This window comes from Euprymna scolopes, chromosome 41, assembly GCF_053919585.1.
Source record: "Euprymna scolopes isolate OS-2025 chromosome 41, ASM5391958v1, whole genome shotgun sequence".
Lineage (NCBI taxonomy): Eukaryota > Metazoa > Mollusca > Cephalopoda > Sepiida > Sepiolidae > Euprymna > Euprymna scolopes.
In genome coordinates this window covers 70495538-70519777 of record NC_136522.1, presented here as the reverse complement: position 1 = coordinate 70519777, position 24240 = coordinate 70495538, and the positions used below count along the sequence as shown (strand labels likewise).

The 24240-nt window shown below is 34.2% G+C and overlaps 1 protein-coding gene across 1 annotated transcript in view; it reads left to right on the top strand.

Annotated features, from left to right (window-relative positions):
- The first annotated feature begins 392 nt into the window (after positions 1 to 392).
- Positions 393 to 24240, top strand: part of LOC145266612 (uncharacterized) — a 30615-nt gene continuing 6767 nt past the window's right edge. Inside the window, exons 1-8 of the mRNA XM_080122517.1 lie at positions 393 to 1791; positions 7292 to 7334; positions 12801 to 12894; positions 13773 to 13852; positions 15466 to 15614; positions 16562 to 16613; positions 18678 to 18796; positions 20989 to 21026. Of these exons, the coding sequence (XP_079978643.1) occupies positions 755 to 1791; positions 7292 to 7334; positions 12801 to 12894; positions 13773 to 13852; positions 15466 to 15614; positions 16562 to 16613; positions 18678 to 18796; positions 20989 to 21026 (1612 nt within the window). The 5' untranslated portion in view covers positions 393 to 754. The remainder of the gene's footprint in view (positions 1792 to 7291; positions 7335 to 12800; positions 12895 to 13772; positions 13853 to 15465; positions 15615 to 16561; positions 16614 to 18677; positions 18797 to 20988; positions 21027 to 24240) is intronic.

Here is a 24240-nt window from a genome sequence, read left to right as displayed (position 1 = left end):
GGCGATTAGCAATAAACTAACCCTTTCTCAAAGAGAGGTGGCAAAGCCTGGGAGGGTGGATCCCCTAGAACTGTAGAAAATTAAACTCCTAATACAAAATCGACAGGGACGGGATCATTACTGAAATAGTCTAATCTCTGTTATTTTGGGGGTGCCGACTGGTGCCGAATATAAAAATCACTTAACAAATGCGTTTTATTGTTCACGCGCGTTTATCTTAGTTTCGTACTAATATTTAACATTTTAATAAAGAAAGAAATAATAATTTATTTGATTCAGTTTATTGCTATTAATAATATCAAACACTACGTATTTACTTTTATTTTATAATTTCTTTTAACTTAATTATATTTTATTTTATTTAAGTAAAAATGCGAATTGTTCTCGAAAATACAAAAAACTTTAGTCCTAGCTCCGCTTGTATGTACACTTACACGTGGTTTTAAAGCCGATGAAAAAAAGACAACATTCCTAGAATTTAACAACTTGGTTTCTTGATATAGGTATACGTTTTATGTATTTAGCTATTTGATTTTTGTTTCACTTAGTACTTTAAATTTATTTGGCCATTGAGATAATCTTTATTACGATCAAAATTTTGAATATATTTATCTTTTTTCTTTTTTTTTTACACGTGCATGTGTGAAAGAGCACATACACATGTCTATTTCAAAGTAAATTTAAAGTTTGCTTTAAGAAAGAAATATATTCTTGGACTCGATTATAAATGTTATTATTGACAGACTTCTAAAATATGGATCCGCTGCATGAGGAAGAAAAAAATGCTGGGGATAGTAATCCTAACTCCGGACCTTGTGTAGTAAACGACAAAATAAGCGAAGGAATCGCCCCGTGCCTTGAAAATAACAAACCAGACGAAAAAGATATAACGACATCTTTTCTAACTACAGATGAAAATAGTTATCCCTCACGGGAATTATTAAAATGTGACGCTGGCGAAAATAGCAATATCGCAGCATCTTTTTCAATTGCAGATGAAAAACACTCTCCACGGGAAGCAAACGATGACTTCCCAAATAACAATTCCGCTGAGTCTTTTAAATCCCGTGAAAATATTGGAGAAGAGGATAACCTTCAGGAAGACGCCATGGAGATATTGACATCTGTTGATGTTACGGTTACCATAAAAAAAGAAACGGATGTAAACGATGTAACCGCATCTTTAATTACAGATGAAAATAACGTACCAAACCCTAACAATAACGACATAACGGATTTATTTATAGCGCCGGAAACAATTGGAGACGAAATAAAGGATGAACTCCCGGAAGAAGTCCCTGAAATAAAGACAGAATCATCAACGGAGAATAATAATCAGAAGGGGAATCCCAAAGAACTCGATAATAAAGATGACAGCGGCGATGATGATGATGATGATGATGATGATGATGATGATGATCATTATTCCGTGGACAGTTCAAGCGATTCTTCATCCTCTTCTTCATCAACAGAATCATCTACCTCCGGATCATCTTCGAATGATGAAATGAATGTGGAGAACGACGACGTTGATGATGTCGTTGAACTTCCCAAGAAGTTGTCTCCGGTTATCGAAGAAAAACCGGAAGAGTTAAAAGCAATCCTGGAGAACGGAGAGAACGCCAGCAGTAGCACCAGCATCCCGGATTTCCCCGTTTATAGGGATAACGATGGCAGAAGTTGGCACGACAGTTCAAGCGAGGATTCGACTTCGTCAGCATCCGACGTGGAGGACGACACTACAGACCAATCAAAAAATCAACGTTCTTCATCTCGCAAAAACAGCGAAAGGTAAGTTAAGAAATAACACAGTATGTTTTATTATAGACAACAAACCGAAAAGAAAATGGTTAGCAAACAAAGGTACTTAGGTATTTTTTTACGTTCTGCATCAGCATAATATAAACACCCCCAATCTCCCAATGTTAAGAACGGCTTCCGATGTTGGGGGGGGGGGGCGTTTATTCCTAAAGCCGTTCTTTACATGGGAAGTTGGGGGTGTTTATACTACACTGGGGCAGGTGTAAAAAAAAATACCGCTTTTTTCTTTTTTTTTTTTTTTGTTCAGTTTTAATAATAATGAAAAAAAAAGATCAGCTCCGCATTATCGTGTGATTTCATTACGTCGTCCCCCCCCCTCGTTTCTGCGCGCGGTATAAACAAATATGGCCGCCATTTCAGATGGCGACATAACATGCAGAAAAGTATGCTTGCAATATTGTAAAAACTAGTTGCCGGCCTCAATTTTTAATGCGAGATTCGTTATGAGCACACTCGAAAACTCTAGAAAACAAGTTTTTAAAGGTATGTTGTGTGTTGGTCTACCAGGCCACATTTACCAAAAATTAATTCTCAAAAAATTAAAATTTTCGTCATGTTTCTTAAATTGAATTTGTCATATTTTGGGGTTCATTTTGTTTATGAAATTGTTAGGTGAAAGTACAGAATGGTCTCGTGAAAATGTAACCCCCCCCCCCAAAAAAAAAAAAATAAATTTTGTTTAGAATGTAATTTTTCCCACTCCCCACCCCAAATTTGAAGTTGTCATGTTTTGCCGCCCCTCTCCTCAATCACCAAATTTGACAAAATTGGTAATTCTACAGTTTATCGCCGAAAATAGAGACTCCAGTATTTTTTCTGGGCACCTGTCATTAGAATCGGGGAGAAATCAGTATTTTAAACTATGGCCGAAGTAGGAAATAAATAACAAAAACAATTAAACGAGATATTAATTACTTCCGGAAAGAACTATGAAAAAAAGTAAATGAAGTTAAAGCATGTCATTGTTTAATTGGAAATGTTTCGATTTAATTAATGAAAACGGGGAGGTTTTTCATGGAACGTATTTTTATTATTAAAAAAACAGAAAATGAAAATGACATTCATAATTATTTAAACTGGGCGAGCACTATTTGAAAACCAAAACATTTATTGTATAAAAATGTATCAAGTAAAGTCTGCGTATAAGTAAATATAATTTTTAAATAAAGACCGGCCGGTGCGAGTAAAAACCGGTGTAAAGTGAAAATCTGATATTGGCCTAAAAATGTTCCGCCATTAAACCACGACGAGACCGGGTTGCATGTTTTAGTTTAAAATATGTAATAATCGAAAGGTTTTGATGAAATTTTCACTTTTAGAAAATATATTTTACAAAAACAAGTAATACTTCATTTTTTTTTTTTTTTTTTTTTTTTTTTTACATAGTAAGAAAATGAAATATTTATTGCTGAATATGTACACATTTAAAATGTTACATTAAATATAAAAATTAAATGTAATATAAAATTTATTGCATTAAATATAAAAATTAAATGTAATATAAAATTTATTACATTAAATATAAAAATTAAATGTAATATAAAATTAAATATTTATTGTTGGATATGTACACATTTAAAAAAAAATATTTTACAAAAATAATAAAAAATATTCAAACAACGAAAAATGTTAAAAGGTTTATTTATTAACTTGTAGACTATATGATTGTTTTTGTTTTTGTTTTTTTTGGGGGGGGGTTACGACCTGCCAAAGTCCACCGTTACGCAATTGAAGACTCCTCTACATTTTTCGATAAATCAATCCCTTTACACGAATATCACAGGGAAAATTAGCGAAGACAAATAGTTTTACAGATATAAATACCTGTATTATGCATCATAATTATAGTAATTTGAATTGGCTGCCATCTTTGTTGTTTCAATGAAATGGGATAGTGAGCATGCGCAGATGATGTGTAGTTAAGTCTACGAGATGCAAACGTTTATTCAACGTCATTTCTTTCAGAATAAACACCACCACCCTCACTTCCCCATGTTAAGAATGGCTTTCGGAATAAACATCTGTGAGAAATTCCAGTTACAATGCCATTTTCATGTTTTAAGCCGCCTACGCACATTTCTTGTAGGCAGCCTGTGATTGGTTAATTTGTATGGGCCAAGATAATTACTTGGCGCCTTTTTTGTAAACATCCATTCTGTTTTTCAGTCTAAGAAAACTTCTGGCAAGAGTAAGACTCGCCAAAAGCCGGCTCCGAGAAGAATGCCTTATCGAGAATGGAGGCGCAACAATTTCTTCATATTTATATCAACTAAATGTTTGATGAAAAAGGACTTGAAATTTCTACAAGCAGACACCTTTATATTTTGCCGAAGATATCCCGATTAGAGGATGGCATCATTTGAACATTTTTATCATGTTTATATCTACTACATGTTTGAACTTTTCTCAATTAAATTAGGGTTTCAAGGGACTCAATTTATGCTTAATTAAAGGCATCAGAACGCTTGCCGAGAACACCATGAATTATCGACCTTTTCAAAGGAAAACTATGCTACCATTCAAACAGAAGGAGTTAACTACTGGCTCCCTATTTGGGAGGCAAAACTGACCCACCATTTTGCAAAGACTGTACCCAAACCAATAACTTTTCTTTGCTGTTATAACTGAATAAAATTTGAGTTTAAAGGCATGGTTTTGTAATTTGTGGAATTATTTTGCCTCAGCCAGGGAGTATTGAGTTTGTGAGATTAATTTCTCACGCATCCTCTACCGTCCTATGTTAAGAACAGCTTTCAGAATTGCGTTGAGTTAACTACACAGATCGTCTGCTCACTGCAGCATGCACACACATGCTCAATATACTATTTCATTAAAACAACAAAGATGGCGGCCAAATAAAACTTCTTGCACTAATTTTGCCCTGCGATATTTGTTTTCAGCATACCTAAAAACCTCTAAAAGTCGTCACTCTTTTTAAGCAATTGTTGAGGCATCTTTAGTTGGCGTAACGGAGAACATTGACTCAGCATAATATAAACACCCCACCCAATCTCCCCGTGTTAAAAATGACTTTCGAGGTTAGTTGGGGTGTTTATTCCGAAAGCTGTTCTTAACACAGGGAGATGTGTGTATTTATACTGCGCTGGGACAGGTCGTAAAAAAAATCTTTTTTTTTTTTTTTTATTAAATTGTTAGATGGAAGCACAGAATAGTTACAAGGCAAGTATGGCTTTCAAAATAACGTTATTTTAGCTCGGTACTAAAAATGCACACGTACAAAAAAAAAAAAAAAAAAAAAAAAAAAAACTGGCGGAACACAAGTTCCAAACATTTAAAAACCTTAGAAACACTTCTAACATTTAGGGAGGCACTTAAACCCTACAAAAAACAAAAAATCATTTTATTTAATAATCGCTCCCTTAGTAAAGGCTAACGTATGTGCGCATAACATTTTTTATTTATTTACTTTATCCGTTATGCTATGGGCTAGGTGTATCAGAATTTTTGTAGGCATTTTTGACACCTAACACGAAACTGGAAATAAAATATAAAAAACTCGTAATTTCTCTTTTAAAAATGGGTTGTTTATTTTTTTTTATGGATTATACTTCCAAAATAAACTATTAAAGTTGTATAAAAAGTAATAGAAATATTTTTAAAAAAATAATAATGAAATTAATTGAATGTTACGAGTTCAGTATTTTTCAATTTTTAAACTTTAAAAATCTATCAAAATTTTTCGATTGATTCTATTTTTACAATATTTTCAATGTGAAATTTTATGCTCTTTCCAATAAACTCAATATAAGATTTTATACAAACGATTTTTTTTAATTCATGCCCCCCCCCCCCATTTTCAAATGTCTATTAAAAAGTAAATAATTAATTTATGACCCAAAGTTTTATATATCACAAATTGGAGATAAAGGATCAATAAATAATATATTCAAATTTAAAACAAAAAAAAAAAGTAGTGCTTTTTAGAAACTTACCTGTAAAGTCCGAAGTTTAAAACCTTTTTAAAAAAAAAAAAATGTTTTTTGTTTTTTTAAAATGAAACCTTGGTCCTTGCTCCTTTAACTGAAAAAAAAAAATTAGGGCTTGAATTACATTTTTCGAGGAGTTATAAGCTCCAAAAGATAGCGGGTGGAATTATTCAATAGTTTTCACGAAATTTCTGACAATGCTAGCTATGGGCTCTTGTGTTGGTTACATCTATCGAAAAGTAATGAAAGGTGGGGAAACTAGTACGAATAATCCATATATATTTTTTTTTTTTTTCCTGTTGGTTGCCGTTGTTTTGTTTGGTAGTAAATTTGAATTTTTAAGATCAGCACCCTCCTCACCCTCAGCATCATTATCAGATTTCGTTACAAAACGAAACGTGTTCAATAAATAATACAATAGCGTGTATTTTTTTTTGTGTGTCACACTTACATCTTTTTCTTCCGACCCTCCATTTCTTGTAATAATTTTACCAAGTTTTTGTTTCGGTTTCAGTTATAGCTGAACGAACTCGAGTTATATATATATATATATATATATATATATATATATACACACACATATTTTATTTTTTTCTTCCAAAGTTTTGGTTTCAGTTTCGATTCCAGCGGATGCACCCAGGTCACATGGATATAATTTTTTTACTTTTGAAATCACAACTTTGTAATATATAAAAATCGATAGAAAATTGATTCCATAATAATATATAAGAAATCTGCATAAATTAGAATATCCTATTTAAACGTATTTTACGGCGTCCCTGCTAGCTTAGATAAATACTTTTGTTAAAACTACTTAGCCTTTTGGCCAAGATCAAAGTGTAGTATCTGTTCTTCAGATGCTGCACTTCCATTTCTTGTTCTCTTTCGGTAGAGGAGAAATCCCTCACGACTGAGACATTTTTTTATTTCTGTACCTTTTCTCCTCGTTAAAAAACGACCCTGGTGTCTAACTCTGTCCCGTGGGGAGGCATAGTAAATAGGTACAATAACATTATAGTTCTCTATTTATACTGAACATCCACAAAATATGTTTTGGTTTTGGTTCAACTCTAGCTGAATGAACTCAAGTTATATATTATGCATATATTTTTTTTCTTCATAAGTTTTGGTTTCGATTCAAGCTGATGCACCCAAGTCATATGGATGTATTTTTTTATTTTTGAAATAACTATTTTATAAGAACCGATAAAAAAAAAAAAAATGATCTTACAAAATTTGCGTAAATTAAAATATATTTAATTGTATTTTACGATCAGGCTATGCCGGGCGTCCCTGCTAGCTTATATATAAATACTTTTGCAGTTTTAACAAAAGAGCTACAATAATATCAGGGCGTCTCCATTTATGCTGAACATCCACAGAATGCCAACATCAATATATTACATATGAAAGTGTCCTGTCCACTGTGGAATTTCCACAGGCCCCGCTAGTTGATCATTACGAGTAATTCATGATTTGATTGATTTTTTTTTTTTTTTTTTTTTTTTTTTTCTTTTTCTCAGTGAAGAACGAAGGCCTCGTGTAAAAGGAGAAATCTTTCCAGAGGTTAGTTTATTTATTTATTTATCAATTTAAAAAATTTTTTTTTTTCGAGTATATTTTAAAAAATTTTGTATCTCATTACATGAATTTTATAGTTTAACTAGCAATACACATGGCCGTTAAAACGCTTTGGATAATCACAGATTTCAAGGGGTTTCTGCTAAAATAGTCATATTTTAAAAACCAAAGCACTTTAAGTCTTCAAAATACCACCGTTTTGTTCAGAAATGAATATACCTTCAAATGAATTAGTAAATAATAAAATGCGTTATATATTTTTAGAGTTTTAAGCAAATAAAGTTATAAAAATGTGAACATCATAAAACAGCATTTTCGGTAAGATTTTGTAACGACCCCCCCCCACTCCCCGGATTTCTAAACATTCGTACCGTGTTTCTGTTAAGAATTTTTTAATGAAATTTGGAAATTAGTCAAGAGATGTAATTTTTAATAATTTCGAGTGTCCAAAATTCATTTGACCACTCGTTTTTTTTTTTTTTGTTGTGTTAAAAAAAAAGATTTCAAAATGATGAGTATTGAAAGTTTGGAAAAATTTTCTTCGGACACTCACTATTAAATAAAACAATCTTTTTACTATGTTTATTCGTTAAAAAGATGATTGAACAGTGTTTTCTCTAGTGGTACGCAGCAATTTAAAAACATAATATCCGAAAAAATCGTTATGAATTTGAATCAAGACTTCTGTAGTATTAGTGATAGTAGGACTCAGCAGCAAAACAGACATTTGTTTTTGTTTTTTATTTTTATTATTTTTTTTTTGTTTATTTTTATTTTTTATTTTTATTCATTTTGTTGTTTTTTTTTTCTTTTTATTTATTTTTATTTTTTTTTTGTTTTTTTTGTTTATTTTTATTTTTTTGTTTATTTTTATTTATTTTTTGTTTTTTATTTTTATTTATTTATTTTTTGTTGTTTATTTTTATTTTTATTTTTTTGTTGTTTATTTTTATTCCAAATCGATTTTTTTTTTTTTTGATTGAAAATCTGGTTATAAAAAAAAAAAATTCTTACATGTTTAGTTAGAGCTATTTTGTTATCAACCATACAAATATTTTTAAAAATTGGGTAGTAGTAAATTTTAAAATATTTTAACAAGCGAAAATGTGAAATATGATGTTTTGGTTCACGTGTACGAACGGTACACACACTTCTAATTTTCGTCCCTTAAAAAATGCTTTCAGTGAATTATTATCGAATGGAAACTAATCTACCCGATTATTAAAAAAATAAAATTAAATAAAAATAATCAATATTTAAATATTTGTAGGAGGTGCTCATTTAAAAAATAACAACGGTAGGAAAAGACATGAAATGTAATTAAAAATCAAAATAACATTAATTCAAAATTTTCAACAATTTGTCAGCTTTAGCAAAAACTTGTTTCTTTTTTTTATATTTAAATAAAATTTAAATACTTGATATTTTTCCAAGCATCATGTTTTCTGTTAGAGCGACATCACTTTTTTAAATAACATTTATTTTTGTCTGTTTGTCATAATTCTTGTAAAGTTTCACAATGGATATCAAACATCCTCTTAAACAAAAACTCACTTAATTCTATGTCTAATCCTAGGTACGAGTGGTAAGCCTCCTCCTAAAACCTTAACCTTAACAATAACGCTAAGTACAAGTGGCAAAGCTCCCTACTAAACAAACTTCCTCTGTGAGCTCCTATGAACGTAAAAAAAGAAAAAGCATAAAAACGTTTAAAGAAAAGTGCACATGATTAATCCCTCCACCCAAATAAATTGGTCAACTGTCCTAAAACGCTAGAATCGTCTTAAAATGGTGAATTATTTTACATTTATGTGAAACCAACCCCCACTCTAAATTCTAAAATTGTTTTTGTTTTGTTTCTATCAAGTCTTCAGGATGTTCACACATAATTTTCCTTAGTCCTATCATTAACCTAAAGTCAGAGTGGCAACCTCCCTATGTTCTCATAATTGCACAAAGACCCTCTTAAAACCATGCATAATAACCTTTTAGAAAACAAACAAACAAACAAAAAAAAAACACAGGATTTATCTATCATAGGAAAGGGGGGGGGGTAACTGCCCTAAAACGCTCGAATGATTCAAAATGGGAAGTCCTTTTACATTAAATTCTAAAATAATTTTTGTTTGTCTTTTATTAAAGTTTTTCAAGTTGTTCACATGCAATTTTCAATAAAAGTAGAATCAGATATTTTGGAGAGGGGGTCAGATGGGGGAGGGGTAACAGAAGGTATTAATCTACAATAATACCAAAGAAATATTGCAATATATTCATTTTTAACCAATCCTAGATTTCGATTTCAGTTTTTGGCACATAAAATGCATTACAACTAAACTTTGAGTTCTCTAACTTCTTTTCTTTTAACGAATACATGGCATTTTTAAGCAATCGCATCATATTTATGTGCATTTACTGCAGATTATTTGGAAACCATTCATTTCTGGAGATTTCCAGTAGCATATTCAGATTCCTTGCACAAAAATACACTTATATGGCAAATTTCATTGCTTAGTCTTGTGTTTTAACAAAGATATAGCATTTTTACTGAAAAAGTAGTTAAAAAAATGTGACAAAACGCATATGGAGAAAAAAGAGGGGGAAAATATCCAAACATGCAGGGCATAAAAATAGTCATAACTTCCTTGATTTTAATTGGATTTAAAAAATTAAAAAAAAATTATTTCTTAGCTTATCAAGCTCTTTCTATATACACCAATATTGAAATATTTTAAGCCATTTAAATTTTTTCATGTGTATTGCTAGTTTAACTTGAAAAAGAATGGCCCGTTGGGTCATCCATTGGATTATTGTCTGTATCAGAAAAAAATGAGTTTGCAAAGCCAGTTAAATATTTAAAAAATGAAAAAAAAAAGCCAAATTTTCAAACTAGTCTCTCTCGACTCATTACATCCCTTCATCCTTTTTTTTTTTTTTTTACAAGGTAATCACCACTTATCAAGGCCCAGGAGCCACTCGGGGATAAGGGTTATTGCGTGTACAGTACCTTAGTGTTGAGATTTGATAAAGTGTCTTACTTAAGAGGGCGGTTCATCAGGAATTTGTTTATGTTGGACTTGAAGACATCCATGTTGTAGTCAGGTGGGAAACAAGCAGACGGAACAGTTCCACAGGCGTGCACTTCTAAGAAGCTTTATTCATGGAATCTGTTTTTTTTTGGGGGGGGGGGTCTCTCTATCCCTCTTGGAGTTATTGTGTTTGTGTAACTCGAATCATGAGTTTAAAAAAGTAAAAAAAAGAAAAAAGGAGTCCTTAGGTAATCTAGTGAGCTTGAGTCACTGTTTATCAAGGCCTGGGGGCTACTCAAGGATAAAGGAAAATGAGATTGTCAGTTGGTAACAATGGACAACACCTTGAAAGGATTAGAAACGATTATTGAAAGCTTAGAATTTGATTACTGTCAATTAAATATAGAAAAAAGACAAAATCATAAATTAGTCGCTTTCTGCTCATTATATCTTCTTTATTTCTTTCTATCTCACTTTTTCAGTTCTTTATATTCGTATGAGGGTTGTTTTGGAAGAATAGCCTTTTTTTTTTTTCTACTCAAAAACGTTGAAGAACTACCAAGACGAGAGTGATACCATTAAAATGAGCAACCTTTTGTGCTCCAGAATTTATTTTTTGCTCTGGAATTTTTCTACATAGTCACCATTATTCTAAATGTATTTTTGTCAGGAATTCAATGAGGCATTCTAGGTTGGCAGTATTTTGCGTGAACAGTCGACAGAGATGGCGGAAATTTTCTGTTCTATGTGTACTCTACACTCTTTAACCCTTATCCTTGAGTGGCTTATCGGCTTTGATAAGTGGTGACGCCTATGTAAAAAAAAAAAAAAAAAAAAAAGGCATCTCTGCTTCTGACACCATCAACATCTGCAACATAATGATGAAACTTTCATGTAATGAATGCAGTGATCATGACAGGGCAATTTTCATTCCCCCTTTGATCCATTCGGGCGGAAAAAAATGTCCCTCATAATAATGTTACTAATTTTCACAGGTACATAACATTGGTTTTAGTTGAAATTCAATTTTACAAATTCTATTCGACTGCAGAAGATTTTTTTTGTTCAAACTAAAACTTTTTTATTGCTAAAACTCATAATTTTCTTTTCTTAATTGAAAAAAATACTTGATCAATTTACGTGAATTTTGGAATATGACATTTTCATTCTGTGAAGAGTACATACAGCATAGATTTTTTTCTATATTTTGTTTTTCTTTTTTTTTTTTTTTTTTTTTTTTTTACACGGTGGTCACCACTTATCAAGGCCCGGAAGCCACTCAGGGATAAGGGTTATTGCAAGTACAGTACGTTAGTGTGGAGATTTAATGAACTGTAATCTATAATATAAATCTCACCTGTCTGTTGAAATGTATCATTTTGAAGCTCGACGTCTCAGACGAAATATATCGAAAAATTGGCCAAAAACATTAATTCCTTCACCCTCACCTGGGCAGTTTTATACAAAGTGGGGGTCGATTTTTTGCAAGCCATTTTTGCAGGTCATTGTAGTCGTTGGATTGACTTTACTAATTTCAACGTTCCGAACTTCCAGTCGCGTCAGGGAGTAACTTTCTTTCACCTTCTTTTCTGCCTTCGCGTCACGGGTTCGAGCCTGCCTGCCTACTACCACTTTTTTTTTTTTCTCAACATACATTTCCAAACACCCAGGCAATACCCGGTACCCAGGCTAGCCTAATATATATAAAAGACGTGTGTGTCACAAAAACTTCCGGCAGACACGTTGGACCATGACGAAACCGGTATCGTTTTAAACCTTGGTCTTTCGGATGACAAATATTGAAAAATTGGCCAAAAACATTAATTCCTTCACCCTCAATTTTTTTTCAGCAGTTTTATACAAGGAGGGGTCGTTTTTTTTTTTTTGTTTTTTTGTTTGTTTTTTTTTTACATTTTCGCAAGTCATCTCCGTTGGATTAACTAGCCTTAATTTTAATGCTCGCGACTTCAGGTTTTGGCCATTTTATCTTTTTCTCCTTCGTGTTATGGGTTCAAGCCTAAATCACTTTTTTTTTAAATTTTTTTTTGCTAATTTTTTTTTTTTTAATTTAAAAAAAAAATTTTTTTTTTTTTTTAATTTAAAAAAATTTTTTTTTTTTTTTTTAATTTAAAAAAATTTTTTTTTTTTTTTTAATTTAAAAAAAAATTTTTTTTTTTTTTTAAATTTTTTTTTTTTTAATTTTTTTTTTTTTTTTTTTTTTTTTTTTTTTTTAAATTTTTTTAAATACCTTTCTCCACCCGGGCTGCCTATGCCTACTGTTGTTTTGATTCCCCCACTTCCACAATTTTTTTTTTTTTTTCGGGGTTTCTTACTACACCACCTTGACACACCCGGGCAACACTGGGTACCCCCCCCCCTCCGCTAGTTCTAAATAAGCACCAATTTTTGTTTTTGTTTTCTTTAGGAGTTACCTGCCCTTGAAAACCTTAACATTTGCGTCGGGGATGATGTCAACTTACAGATGCTTGGAAAGATTACTTCTGTTATCATGAACATTGGTAAGATGGAAAAACATTTCAAATTTATTTCAATTTTTCATCTCTGCTTCTGGATTTGTACACGCATTTAAAATTGTCATAAACTCTTCTTCCAGAAGTTGTTGGAATGGTACAATGAATGCGTTGCAGCTGGAGGAGATTACTATAAAGGGGACTAGTTTTATGTTTGTACTATCAATAAGAGTGCCCGTACGGGAAAAGTCTGGAAACTTATTTAAGGCACCTCGTACGTATCATTTCAAAATTAGTATAAAATCTAAAAATTATGAAACCTGATTAAGATGTGCTAAAATCTAGTTTTCAACCCCCAAAATCAGATACAAGTGGACCAACATTTTCAATGTTTTCAAGAAATTTGTTCAACGTTTTCAAGAAATTTGTTCAACGTTTTCAAGAAATTTGTTCAACGTTTTCAAGAAATTTGTTCAACGTTTTCAAGAAATTTGTTCAACGTTTTCAAGAAATTTGTTCAACGTTTTCAAGAAATTTGTTCAACGTTTTCAAGAAAAGCAAGGGAGATAAATTAGTTTGTCCTACACAATTGACCGGACAACACCTTCACTTTAAGACATAAAATTCGATAATTCAATAAATTCTTGTAATTATTTTTTTTTTTTTTTGGAATTTGTACTAATTTCAACGTGACATGTAAGTATGTAATAATGTTTTCACCTGAAATGTATTTGTTCGAAAACCTGGTATACTGCACAAGTACCAAATGTGAAAAAGAAAAAAATAACAAAGACTTTAATTTCTTTATTTTAAAAGCATATTTTAATTTGCATAAACAAATATAACAAAGCATTTAGTTTATTTTAAAAACATTTTAATTTACCTAAAATAAAAAAATTCGGCAATAACTTTATACTCATTTTCAGCTGTTGTCCGGGCAGAATTTGCATCCCCAATTGATCAGGACAGTATCGTATTTCTAAAGGATCGGACGTGCATTGGCAAGGTAAGTTCACAGGCTTGAATAACTAGGAGCAAAATAATTGCTCCTACAATTACGATGGTGGGGTGGAAGTCTTAGAGGTTTGGGAAGAAATCTGGCATGCAAGAACGTTTGGATCAGGAGTTGCGTTTGCAAAAGTGCTTAGTTGGGCTCACAAGAATATTTAGTCAAAGCTGGAGTCATGCCTGTGAGAATGCTAGGAGTCGGGATCGAGTTGAAGTTTTCTGTTCGGATTTAGTCCTCATCGGGAGGCAAGTAAAGAGATATTTAAAGGGTGTTATTTTTTGAAAAAAAGTATACTGGAATGATCTTTTTGTATGTTGAAAATTATGGACATGCGAGTGCAACATTGTTTTCAATATTTGCTATCTTACTTAGATTATTTCCCCTTTTAAGTTGGTGAAGCTTGTTCTAGCAGTGTACAGAAATGTTCAAAGTCAAACCGCACATTTAGTCACAGCTTTCATGTTAAAGTAGGAGTACGCAAGGTTGTGTACAAAGTCTGTCGCTTTTCATTGGTGCCTTAGAAGCATTGTTAGATTTTTGCCTGTTAAATAATGGATGACTAACTCTAACATTGACTTTCTATTGTAAGTGTGAGAGAGTGAATATTACCAAAGTGGTTGCAGTATTGGGAAAGTTCAGTTTGTGAAAAGGGAGTCCAGTCACATGACCTGCTAACGTTCCACAATAAAGTACAATGACCACTGTTATGGAATAGACGATTATTACGAAGAAAGTTATTTTCTGTTTCAATTCTCAAACTCGCATACGCATCTACAGTGGAACGATAACATTGTCACCCTAGAAAAGGCGACATAATTCCATTTCCGTTTGATGAAAAGCAGTTTTCCTTTTTTTGCAGACCATTTACTAGTTGGCCAGTTGTGTACAGATCCCAAGAGCGATAGGAGCCTTGATCATGTCTGACACAATGTTCAATGAGCAAGATCGGAGATGCGCCGCTGTACAACTCCTGCTCTCTACCAATCCAAGAAACAATAACAGGAACATTGCCAGCACTTTCATGTATCGTTGGATTGTCACAAATAACAGGGACGTGCCCAGACATGGTTATGGTCTTTGGTTTTAAGTAAGGACCACATCATGCTACTTTACATCTTCAAAATCAGGTGGCCACTTACAGACCCTGAGTGTAGCAGCAGGACTCGGCACTGGCCCACAAGTCCTTGGCTTCAGAAGGAGCGCTACAACTTTGTATCCTTCTTTCAGATTCCCCTCCTCCTCCAATCTGAACTCACTAGACTACTTCGTTTGGTCGTACATCTAGAAATCCCCAACATGACCTCCTACAACACTAAAGCCAGCCTGACCGCTGCCATCCGCTGAGTATTATGGAAAAAGCATGCTCCCTGTTCCAGACCTATCTCGAGGCAGTGATTGAGGCTGAAGGCAGCTACATTGAATAGATGTCACCTCTACTACATAATCAAGTTAGCTGAATTGATTTGTTCAATAAAAGTTTTCAAATAAAGCTGTAGTGTTTTCTTTAGGGCGACTATTTTATCGTTACACCTTGTAGATGAAAACTTTTTGTGTGTTCTTGTTGCGATGTAAAAAAAACCCCCCAAAAATGTATTCTTTTAATTTTGCAGGTGCATGACATCATCGGACCAGTGCTTGCACCTTTCTATACAGTTCTTCTCGATAAGGACAACTTGTCGATTCCAGTTGATACGGAGATCTTTTGTGCTCCTCAAGAAGAAGAATATACAAAATATGTTTTTATGAGTGATCTCAAAAAGTGAGCACAATTTTATTTATGCATCGATAAATGTGACAATTTTTTTTGCTTCATCTTTATTTCTGTCCACCTCTATTGTGTCCTCTCTCTCACCCTCTTTTCCCTGTGGCCCTCTCGCTCCTTTCCCTGTGGCCCTCTCGCTCCTTTCCCTGTGGCCCTCTCGCTCCTTTCCCTGTGGCCCTCTCGCTCCTTTCCCTCCTTTCCCTGTGGCCCTCTCGCTCCTTTCCCTCCTTTCCCTGTGGCCCTCTCGCTCCTTTCCCTCCTTTCCCTGTGGCCCTCTCGCTCCTTTCCCTCCTTTCCCTGTGGCCCTCTCGCTCCTTTCCCTCCTTTCCCTGTGGCCCTCTCGCTCCTTTCCCTGTGGCCCTCTCTTTAACCCTCCTTTCCCTGTGGCCCTCTCTTTAACCCTCCTTTCCCTGTGGCCCTCTCTTTAACCCTCCTTTCCCTGTGGCCCTCTCGCCCTCCTTTCGCTGTGGCCCTCTCGCCCTCCTTTCGCTGTGGCCCTCTCGCCCTCCTTTCGCTGTGGCCCTCTCGCCCTCCTTTCGCTGTGGCCCTCTCGCCCTCCTTTCGCTGTGGCCCTCTCGCCCTCCTTTCCCTCTGGCCCTCTCGCCCTCCTTTCCCTCTGGCCCTCCCACTGGTCTTCTCTCTTTCGTCCTAACTGTTGCCCTTTTCCTCCCTCTTTCTCTCCTTTTCTCTCCCCGTATACGTGTACTCCCCGACAGATATATAAGTGGAAGTTGTTTAATATTTTTCATCTTTATTTCATTTCACATTTGTCTTCAGATATCATTTTTTTTTTTTTTTTAAAATGTGGATTTAAAATAAACAAAACTTAAAAGAAAATAACTGCTGTTACCTTCACTTTAAATATAGTTTTCTTGCATTGGAAACACAATACCTGCTGCTTTTTTTTTTTTAATATAAAAAGTTTTGTTTTTTCTTTTTCTTAGCTTGAAAGGTTCCGATGCTTCTTGGGAACATGATATAGAACCCCCGCAAAAGGTAAGTTTTTTTTTTTCTTCCTTTCAATTTTTCTTTGATATTGCTGTGAAAAAAGGTGCACTTCCTCTACTGTGCTAGAATAGTACTCTAACCAAAACATACATCTACAAAGCCATAATTTTACCAATGCACAGAGTATTATTTGGGCTACATCAGAGTTAAAAAAAAAAAATTTCAAATCTATTATGTCTCACACTGTCACCCAAGCTCCAACTTCTGTCCCATCCCCAGAATGTGCTCTGATGAATTCATTGCACTTGTACCCCCTCAACATACATACACCCAGACAAGCAACAAAATCCCACCCTCTCACTGTTGAGGTCAGTAGATGCCGGAAAGCTTTCTACTCTAATAGTTTCTTCCGTCAGGCTACTTGACTTTGGAATTTCCTAATCTGCTGAAGGTTCAATGTAATGCGAACAAATACGTCGCTGCTCAACTCCTTATTGTCCCCTGTTAGATATCATTCTGAGACCCCAAATCCTTGAGGCGAAGGCGGAAATAAAGTGTGATAACTTACCTCGACGCGACAAAGGCAGTGGAATGAAAGTGGTTGAAATTAAACGATTAAAAAGTCATGTGACAGGTGTGTGTAAATTTAATGAGGTCAAACATCACGCCATAATGGAACGAAATCCCGCACTTAACTTTGGCTGGAAGCCAGTTTTTTTTTTCGGTTTTGTTTTGTTTCCCCAAGATGGTGGTGGAAAACCAGTCCAAATGAATAGCAGTTGTCTGATATGACGGTTTTCACCGCATTGATCAAACCTCATTCGCTCAATTTAGTTTCACTTTATTTATACTAAAAAGCTGAACAAACATTCGACATAATGGAATGGCGGGAATTTTATAAAAGTCAATCAGAATAAATCTAGACACGACGTCCCTTTGCAAACATATTATGATCCAGGGGGTATATAAAAAGTTCTGAGAAATAGTAAGACAGCCCCTCCCCCCACCCCTGGAGAACTCCCGGCGAAAAAAAAAAAAACGCCACTTTTGCCTTCCATATATATATAGATTTTCGTCCTTATTTTAAATAAGAATTATTGAAATTTTAATGTTTTTTTTTAAGAATTATTGAAATTTTAATGCTTTTTCTTTTTAAGAATTATTGAAAACGTTTTTGCACTCTGTAAGAATTATTGAAACATGTTTGAGAAATCTTTTAATTAATGAATTATTTAGTTTCTGAAGCAATGTTAGCCACGGAACTTTGCATCACCAAAACACGAAAGACCTATTAGACAAAACTTGGAACACATTGGAAATAAAAAAACTTTTTATTTTTAAAATTAAAAAAAATTTTTTATGCTTTCATAAACAAATATTTCTTATAAAATCTATATATAAAAGCGAAAATGTATGTATGTGTGTATGTATGTATGCTTTTCCTCGATGTCCACAAAAGGCGTTTTCAGAGAAGCGCTTGCTCGGTTCACAACTTCTTAAAACTTTTTATATCATCTATAAATTATATCTCACAGTTAACCACGGAGCTCACCTCTCTATTTAATTTTATTGACTTTCAAACGTTAATTATTCCACATTTCCCGCATCGGCACGTGTTACATTCGGTTTTCGGTATAAAAAAAAGCGAACCTAGACTCTAATAACAGGCCCAGAGCCAGTTTGTTCAATGTCGACTTCGTCATATCAGACTGGGGAGCGGGTTTTTGAAAACAAACAAACCGATTTATTGACCTCATTAAAAACTGTCCCGCACAAAATCGCTGTCACGTCAATCAAAAACGAGCACCTGTTTGTTTGATTTTTCACACTTTACTATTTTCCAACTGTGTGTCGTAAAAGCTTCGTTTTTTTTTTTCACGGGCACCTGTTTTTTTTTCACAAACACCTACAAACACCCGGGCAACGCCGGGTACCCCTCACTAGTTTAAAATAAAATAAAAACTTCTTTTTAAAATTTTGTAATTAAAAGTGCAAATATTTGTGTTATTATTTTATCTTTTTATAATTTTGTTGAATTTCAGCAGATGGAACCATTCAAGTCATTTTTCAATAAATAATTTTTGCATCTTTGATAATTTATTCTTTTTCTAGTTCCTCGATTTTTCTGACGACGAACAAGAACGTCTGATAAAAAAGAAAAATAAGTGCAAAAATTCTGCCGAAAACAATGTCGATGGTAGATTTCAGCAGAAAGACTATTCTGCTTCTGGGTAAGTTCTGATTTTAGCAAAGAATTTTCGATTTTGCTTTCTCATCATCATGCTCAGTTTAACTGGCAGATTTTTTTACAATTTTATTTTGTTCAAGCTGGGAATGGGGCATTCTACCGGATGCCAGACATTAATCGAAAGATTTTTTTTTTTATTATTCTAACCGAAATTGTTTGAACCTCCCTATCATTTTATGTTTAACATCTCGGAAGTGGTTGCCATGTCCAGGATAATAACAAGCATTACAGACAAGTCCCCACAACCCAATTACTCTCCCCACCAAATGATCTGATCGAAACAGTGTCAAGTGCTTATTTAGAATTACACTTATTTAAAAAAAAAAAATTCCAGAAAAATCTCTGTTCTGTAATGAGTATGTATCTCAAAGATGTCATATTCCAAAAATCATGTAAATGCAGATGACACCATAATCTATGGCAACATTTTAAATAACAATGCTTAAGATTTCTGATCTTGAGCACGTGGTGCAATGGGGAAAATGGTGGCTGGTTGATTTTAACGCATCATCTAAAACCAAGCATCTCTCTTTGTATCATAATCTGGTCCCAATTGAAATGAATGGCTGTCGTCTTGGAGAATCACTATGTCTTAACAAACTTCTGGGACTGCTCTTGATCTGAAATGTAAGACTTGCATCAAATCTGTTGCCAAGGTTGCTGGAAAAAATGGTTGCATCATTGTATGGCTTCAATAAGTATCTTTCTTGCTGCTGATACAATTCTCTATCTGTATAAGACGTCCTAAAATGGAATACTGTTGCCACATCTGGGCAGGAGCTCAAAACCAGCTTCAGACCCTAGTAGATGGTGCACTTTTTCTTTTCGCTCCAACCTCTTTCCCACAGAAGAGACATTGCGAGCTTGGTTTTTGGTCTATCGTTATTTTCATGGCAAGTGCTCGTCTGTGTTCCAATCTATGCTCCCCCTCCTTGCAAAACTCACAAAAATACACTCTACTAGCTATCTGTGCCTAAATCTAAATGCAGGTTCCATGAACAAAGTTTCTTTCCTAGAAGTGCCCACATGTGAAACACTGTTCCACTGGCCTGCTTCCCAGTCAATTAAAATTTGGTAGATTTCAAGTCCAATGTAAACAAGTTCTTGTTGAACTGTCCCCATAAATAATCCTAATTTACACCATTAACGATTACTACACTACCAACTTACATTCATTAACCCTTATCCTCGAGTGGCTTTCGAGCCTTGTAACAAAAAAAAAGATCTAATTCTAAATAAGCAGTTAGGTTAAACGCCTTAATTATCACAATTATTGCCCTAGAAAAGACTACATGATTCCATTTCCATTAACTGAAAACTGGGTTTTCTTTTTTTTTTGTTGCTGACCATCTACTAGTTTGCCAGTTGTGTACAAATCCCAAGAGTGATAGGAGCCGTCTATTATGTCTGAAAGTGGTACAATGTTCAATTTGCAAAAGTGGAGATACGCCGCTATACAACTTATGCTCTCTACCGATCAAAGTTATAACAACAGAACCATCGCCAGCATCCTCAAAATGGATTGTTGGATTGCCACAAATAACCGGGACGTGCACAGGATGATGAAAAAGTTTCCAGCCACCGTTATGGTCTTTCGTTTCAAGTGAGGGCCACATCACATTTTCAAAGTCAGCTTGAAAGTCAACACTAAAGTGTACCTGGATGTGCTGAAGAGTGTGTTGATACAATCAGGTGGCCACTGGCAGACCCTGGGTGTGGCAGCAGGACTCGGCGCTAACCCACAAGTCCAAAGAGACCCAGGCTTGGTGTCAAGAGTGCGACAACTTTGTACCCTTTTAACACTTGCCCCACTCCTCCTCCTCCGACCATAACCTACTGGACTGCTTCATTTCGTAATATGTCAGCATCATCAACATGACCTCCCACAACACCAAAGGCAGCCTGATCACTGCCATCTGCCGAGCTTCCGATGGCACTTGTGGAAAAAACCATGCTCCCAGTTCCGGGCCTGTATTGAAGCAGTGATTGAGGCTGAAGGTGGCTGCATTGAATACATATCAGCTTTGCTACATAATCGAGTTACCTGAATCGATTTTTTTCCAATAAATGTTTAAAATAAACCTGTAGTGTTGCTTTCTTTTGGGCGACAATTTTATCGTTCCGCCATGTATCGTCTATAACATTGTTGATTGCTGTTTTTATTTTTTTTTACAGTTTAAACAAGTCTTATTCCAAAAAATGGAGGAAAACAGGTGAGTTAGTTTTGATATAAACGTATGAAATTAAATCTGTTAAAAGTGAAATGCAGAAATACGTCTCCTACATTATTGTACATTTTATATGTTGGATAACATTTAGAAATTGACTTCTAAATTACCCTCTCTCTCTCTGACCAGGTCTTTATTTATCCCTCTTTCTTTTGGGTTACTTGCTCCTGTGTTTTTCTTCCTCTGAACTAACCCTGCGACCTTAACTGCTCTATATCTACTAACTCAAGAATTCTCATCGATTCTTTTCAATGTGACTAAACCATCAAAGTCTCCTGTTCTACATGCACAGGAGTGAGTTTGCCACTTTTTAGTGGATTTTCGCTGAAATTGCTTTTTGGTTGAAATTCGTTTATTTATTAAGATGAAAGGTGGTTTTTGTCCAAATCCACCCCCCCACCACCACCACCTCGTATAAAACAAAAATAAAGAATAATCTGTATGATGTTGGTATCTGTAACAAAAAACTATCATATTCCAGAAATCACGTAAATTGATAAAGTAGTTTTATTTTTATAAAGAAAATCATTTTTAAGAGATTAATGGGAATTCATAGGCATTACAGCATAAATCTTTCATGTTTTGAATTATTGTTGAGTTATCTCTCTCTCTCGCTCTTTTAGATTTTTTTTTCAAAATGGCAAATGAGACAATTACTCCTCTGATACTCATAAAATTTGATTTTCTTAGTTAAAAAAGTTTTTAAATAAAAAAGATAAAAAAATAGGAGGTATTACTTTTAAAACACCCTTGTAAAATCAAAATTAGTTTAAGATTCATACTAAAATGGTTGGTGCTGGTGCATTTATTGATCCATGCTATTTTTTAAATAGTATCTTCAAGTTAAAAGTTTTACGATATATTTTTTAATTAAATTCTCAGGTGAAAGTACAGAATAGGTACACAACACCCTCCCGTTCCCATGTTAAGAATGGCTTTCTAAATTGTTATCTTGAGCATGTGGTACAATGGGGGGAAAAAAAAGTGGCTGGTTACTTTCAATGCATATAAAACCAAGCTTCTATCTTTGCATTATCAATGCTCTGATCCCCATCTGACATCAATTGAAATGAATGACTTTCTAAATAATGTTATTATTTCTAAATAATGTTATTATTTTAGCACGGATCAATAAGTGCACCAGTACCAAATTGTCAGCGAGGGCCTGTGCCATAATGAATAAAGTAGTTGGTAAAATTCAGTTGTAAGGAGGTTGGGGGGTTCAATCTTCGGTGCTGGCGACATCCAAAAATACAATTACAATTTAGTTAAGACTTCTATCGACGGTTGATGAAACGAGAGCATGCTTTCCCCTGTGGATTGAAGAAAAGGTTCCATTCGAAATTCACTGCACATTCCCAGATTCGACAGAAAGTTTCCCAAAGTTCAACAAGATACACCTGAAGAAGGTCAGAATATTACACAAAGGGCCCGGTCTAAGCTGGGTTGACATGCTAGTATATATACATATATGTATTTATGTGGATAAAAATGTGGCACGTGTCTGCGGATGGAATGTGGGGAACATGACAGCTAAATCAAAATTGTTTCAATATTTCTCACGAATGTAAACAAAATTTGTTATGGTTTGATAAGGAATGTAGCAGTTAAAGGAATCTGGTTATGTTGATGTTTTAAAAAGTTGACACAAAAAGATTGGCAGATTGAGATTTGATTGTCAACCAAGCGAACGCAACGATATACTCCTCTCTGTCTCTCTCCACCATAACAGAGAAACAACGAGGAATAAAAATGGACTGTTGCTTATACCAAATGTGTTGTGTATTTGAATTTTAGAAAAAAGGTTACATGAACTGAAATGGTGTGCGAATAACGGTCACGATAAGAACAGTAGTTCAAAAAATACATTGTTCAGTTATCTCTCATAATTATGTTTATAAGCGTCCCTCTTGTTCGTTTATTTTTGGCATCCCGCATTTCAAACAATGTTTATATATTCCGGCCTAGAAACTAAATAGACCAAATAGTGTTGTACAGGGTTCACACAGACTTGAAAATAACTTGAATTTTTACTTTTGCCTTGAAAAGGCCTTATTTCTCTCTTACCTTGAGAATGTGTAAAATATCTTGAAAAGGCCTGGAAAATTGTATTCTTTATGTCCAGTAAAAATGTGTGTCAAAATATTAAAAATAAAATCGAAGTAAATAATACTATTGAATTATTTTTTAAGTATTAATAAAAACACCATTAAAGTATTTTAAATATTAAAAATAAAATCCAAACTGTTCTGAAATTGCATAGAAGTATTGTAGGGTACAAGAGTTACGCTCCCTAGTTTTGTGGGGGGGGGGTGATTCAAATCTCCTATATTGCTTTCCTTTATAATTTAATTGAAGGGAGGGGTAAATAAATACCCCCCACCCACCTTAAAAAAAGAAAAACTTTCTTTGCGTCGTCTGTACTCTCCAATTGCAATCTGAATTTTTTAAATCACTGTGGATTGTAAAACAAATTCCAAATTTTGTTTTGAAAACTTGGATTTTGTCTGGAGAAGGCCTTGCAAAACTTTGAAAAGCCTTGAAAATGGACATTAAAAATCTGTACGAACCCTGAAGCAGTATATACCTGGCATTGCCCAGTCAAAACATATTGGCAGGTGGAGGGATTAATCACATACTGTCTAAGATATATCCTGTTGGATTTGCATGCTTTTTTTTTTAAGCAGCATTGGTAACCATGGCTGTCCAAATTGTAGAGCCATGGTAATTTTGGGAAGACAAGTAAAGACGATAATTTCCTGTTGCTTTCTGTCTTGATTTAGGGAGTGTATCTACCCCCATGAGTTGAACACGCCCCCAGATACCAACCTGGAAATTTCTACAATTCTGCACAGTACATACAGCACCTAGCCTTTGCATGTGGTAGTGGCCAGGCTCATGGTTGCTTAACTTCGGTGATCTGATGAGAACCGTATGTTGGCTTTAGGGAAGCATAAAACATGTCCATTATGGTTTATGAAAATCCAACACAAAGTAACTTTCATAGCCTAAACTGGGAAATAACTCTTATACCTTTTAAAAAGCTTACTTTCAGTTTAAAACGCAACTGCTGACAGCTAATAATTGAAAAATATCTATAAATAAATCAACTTTTAAAAGTATTTCTAAATAGAACAATTAAAATGATTTTACTATAACAAACTAGCTGTAAATAGTGAGCAGCCACGCAAGTGCAAAA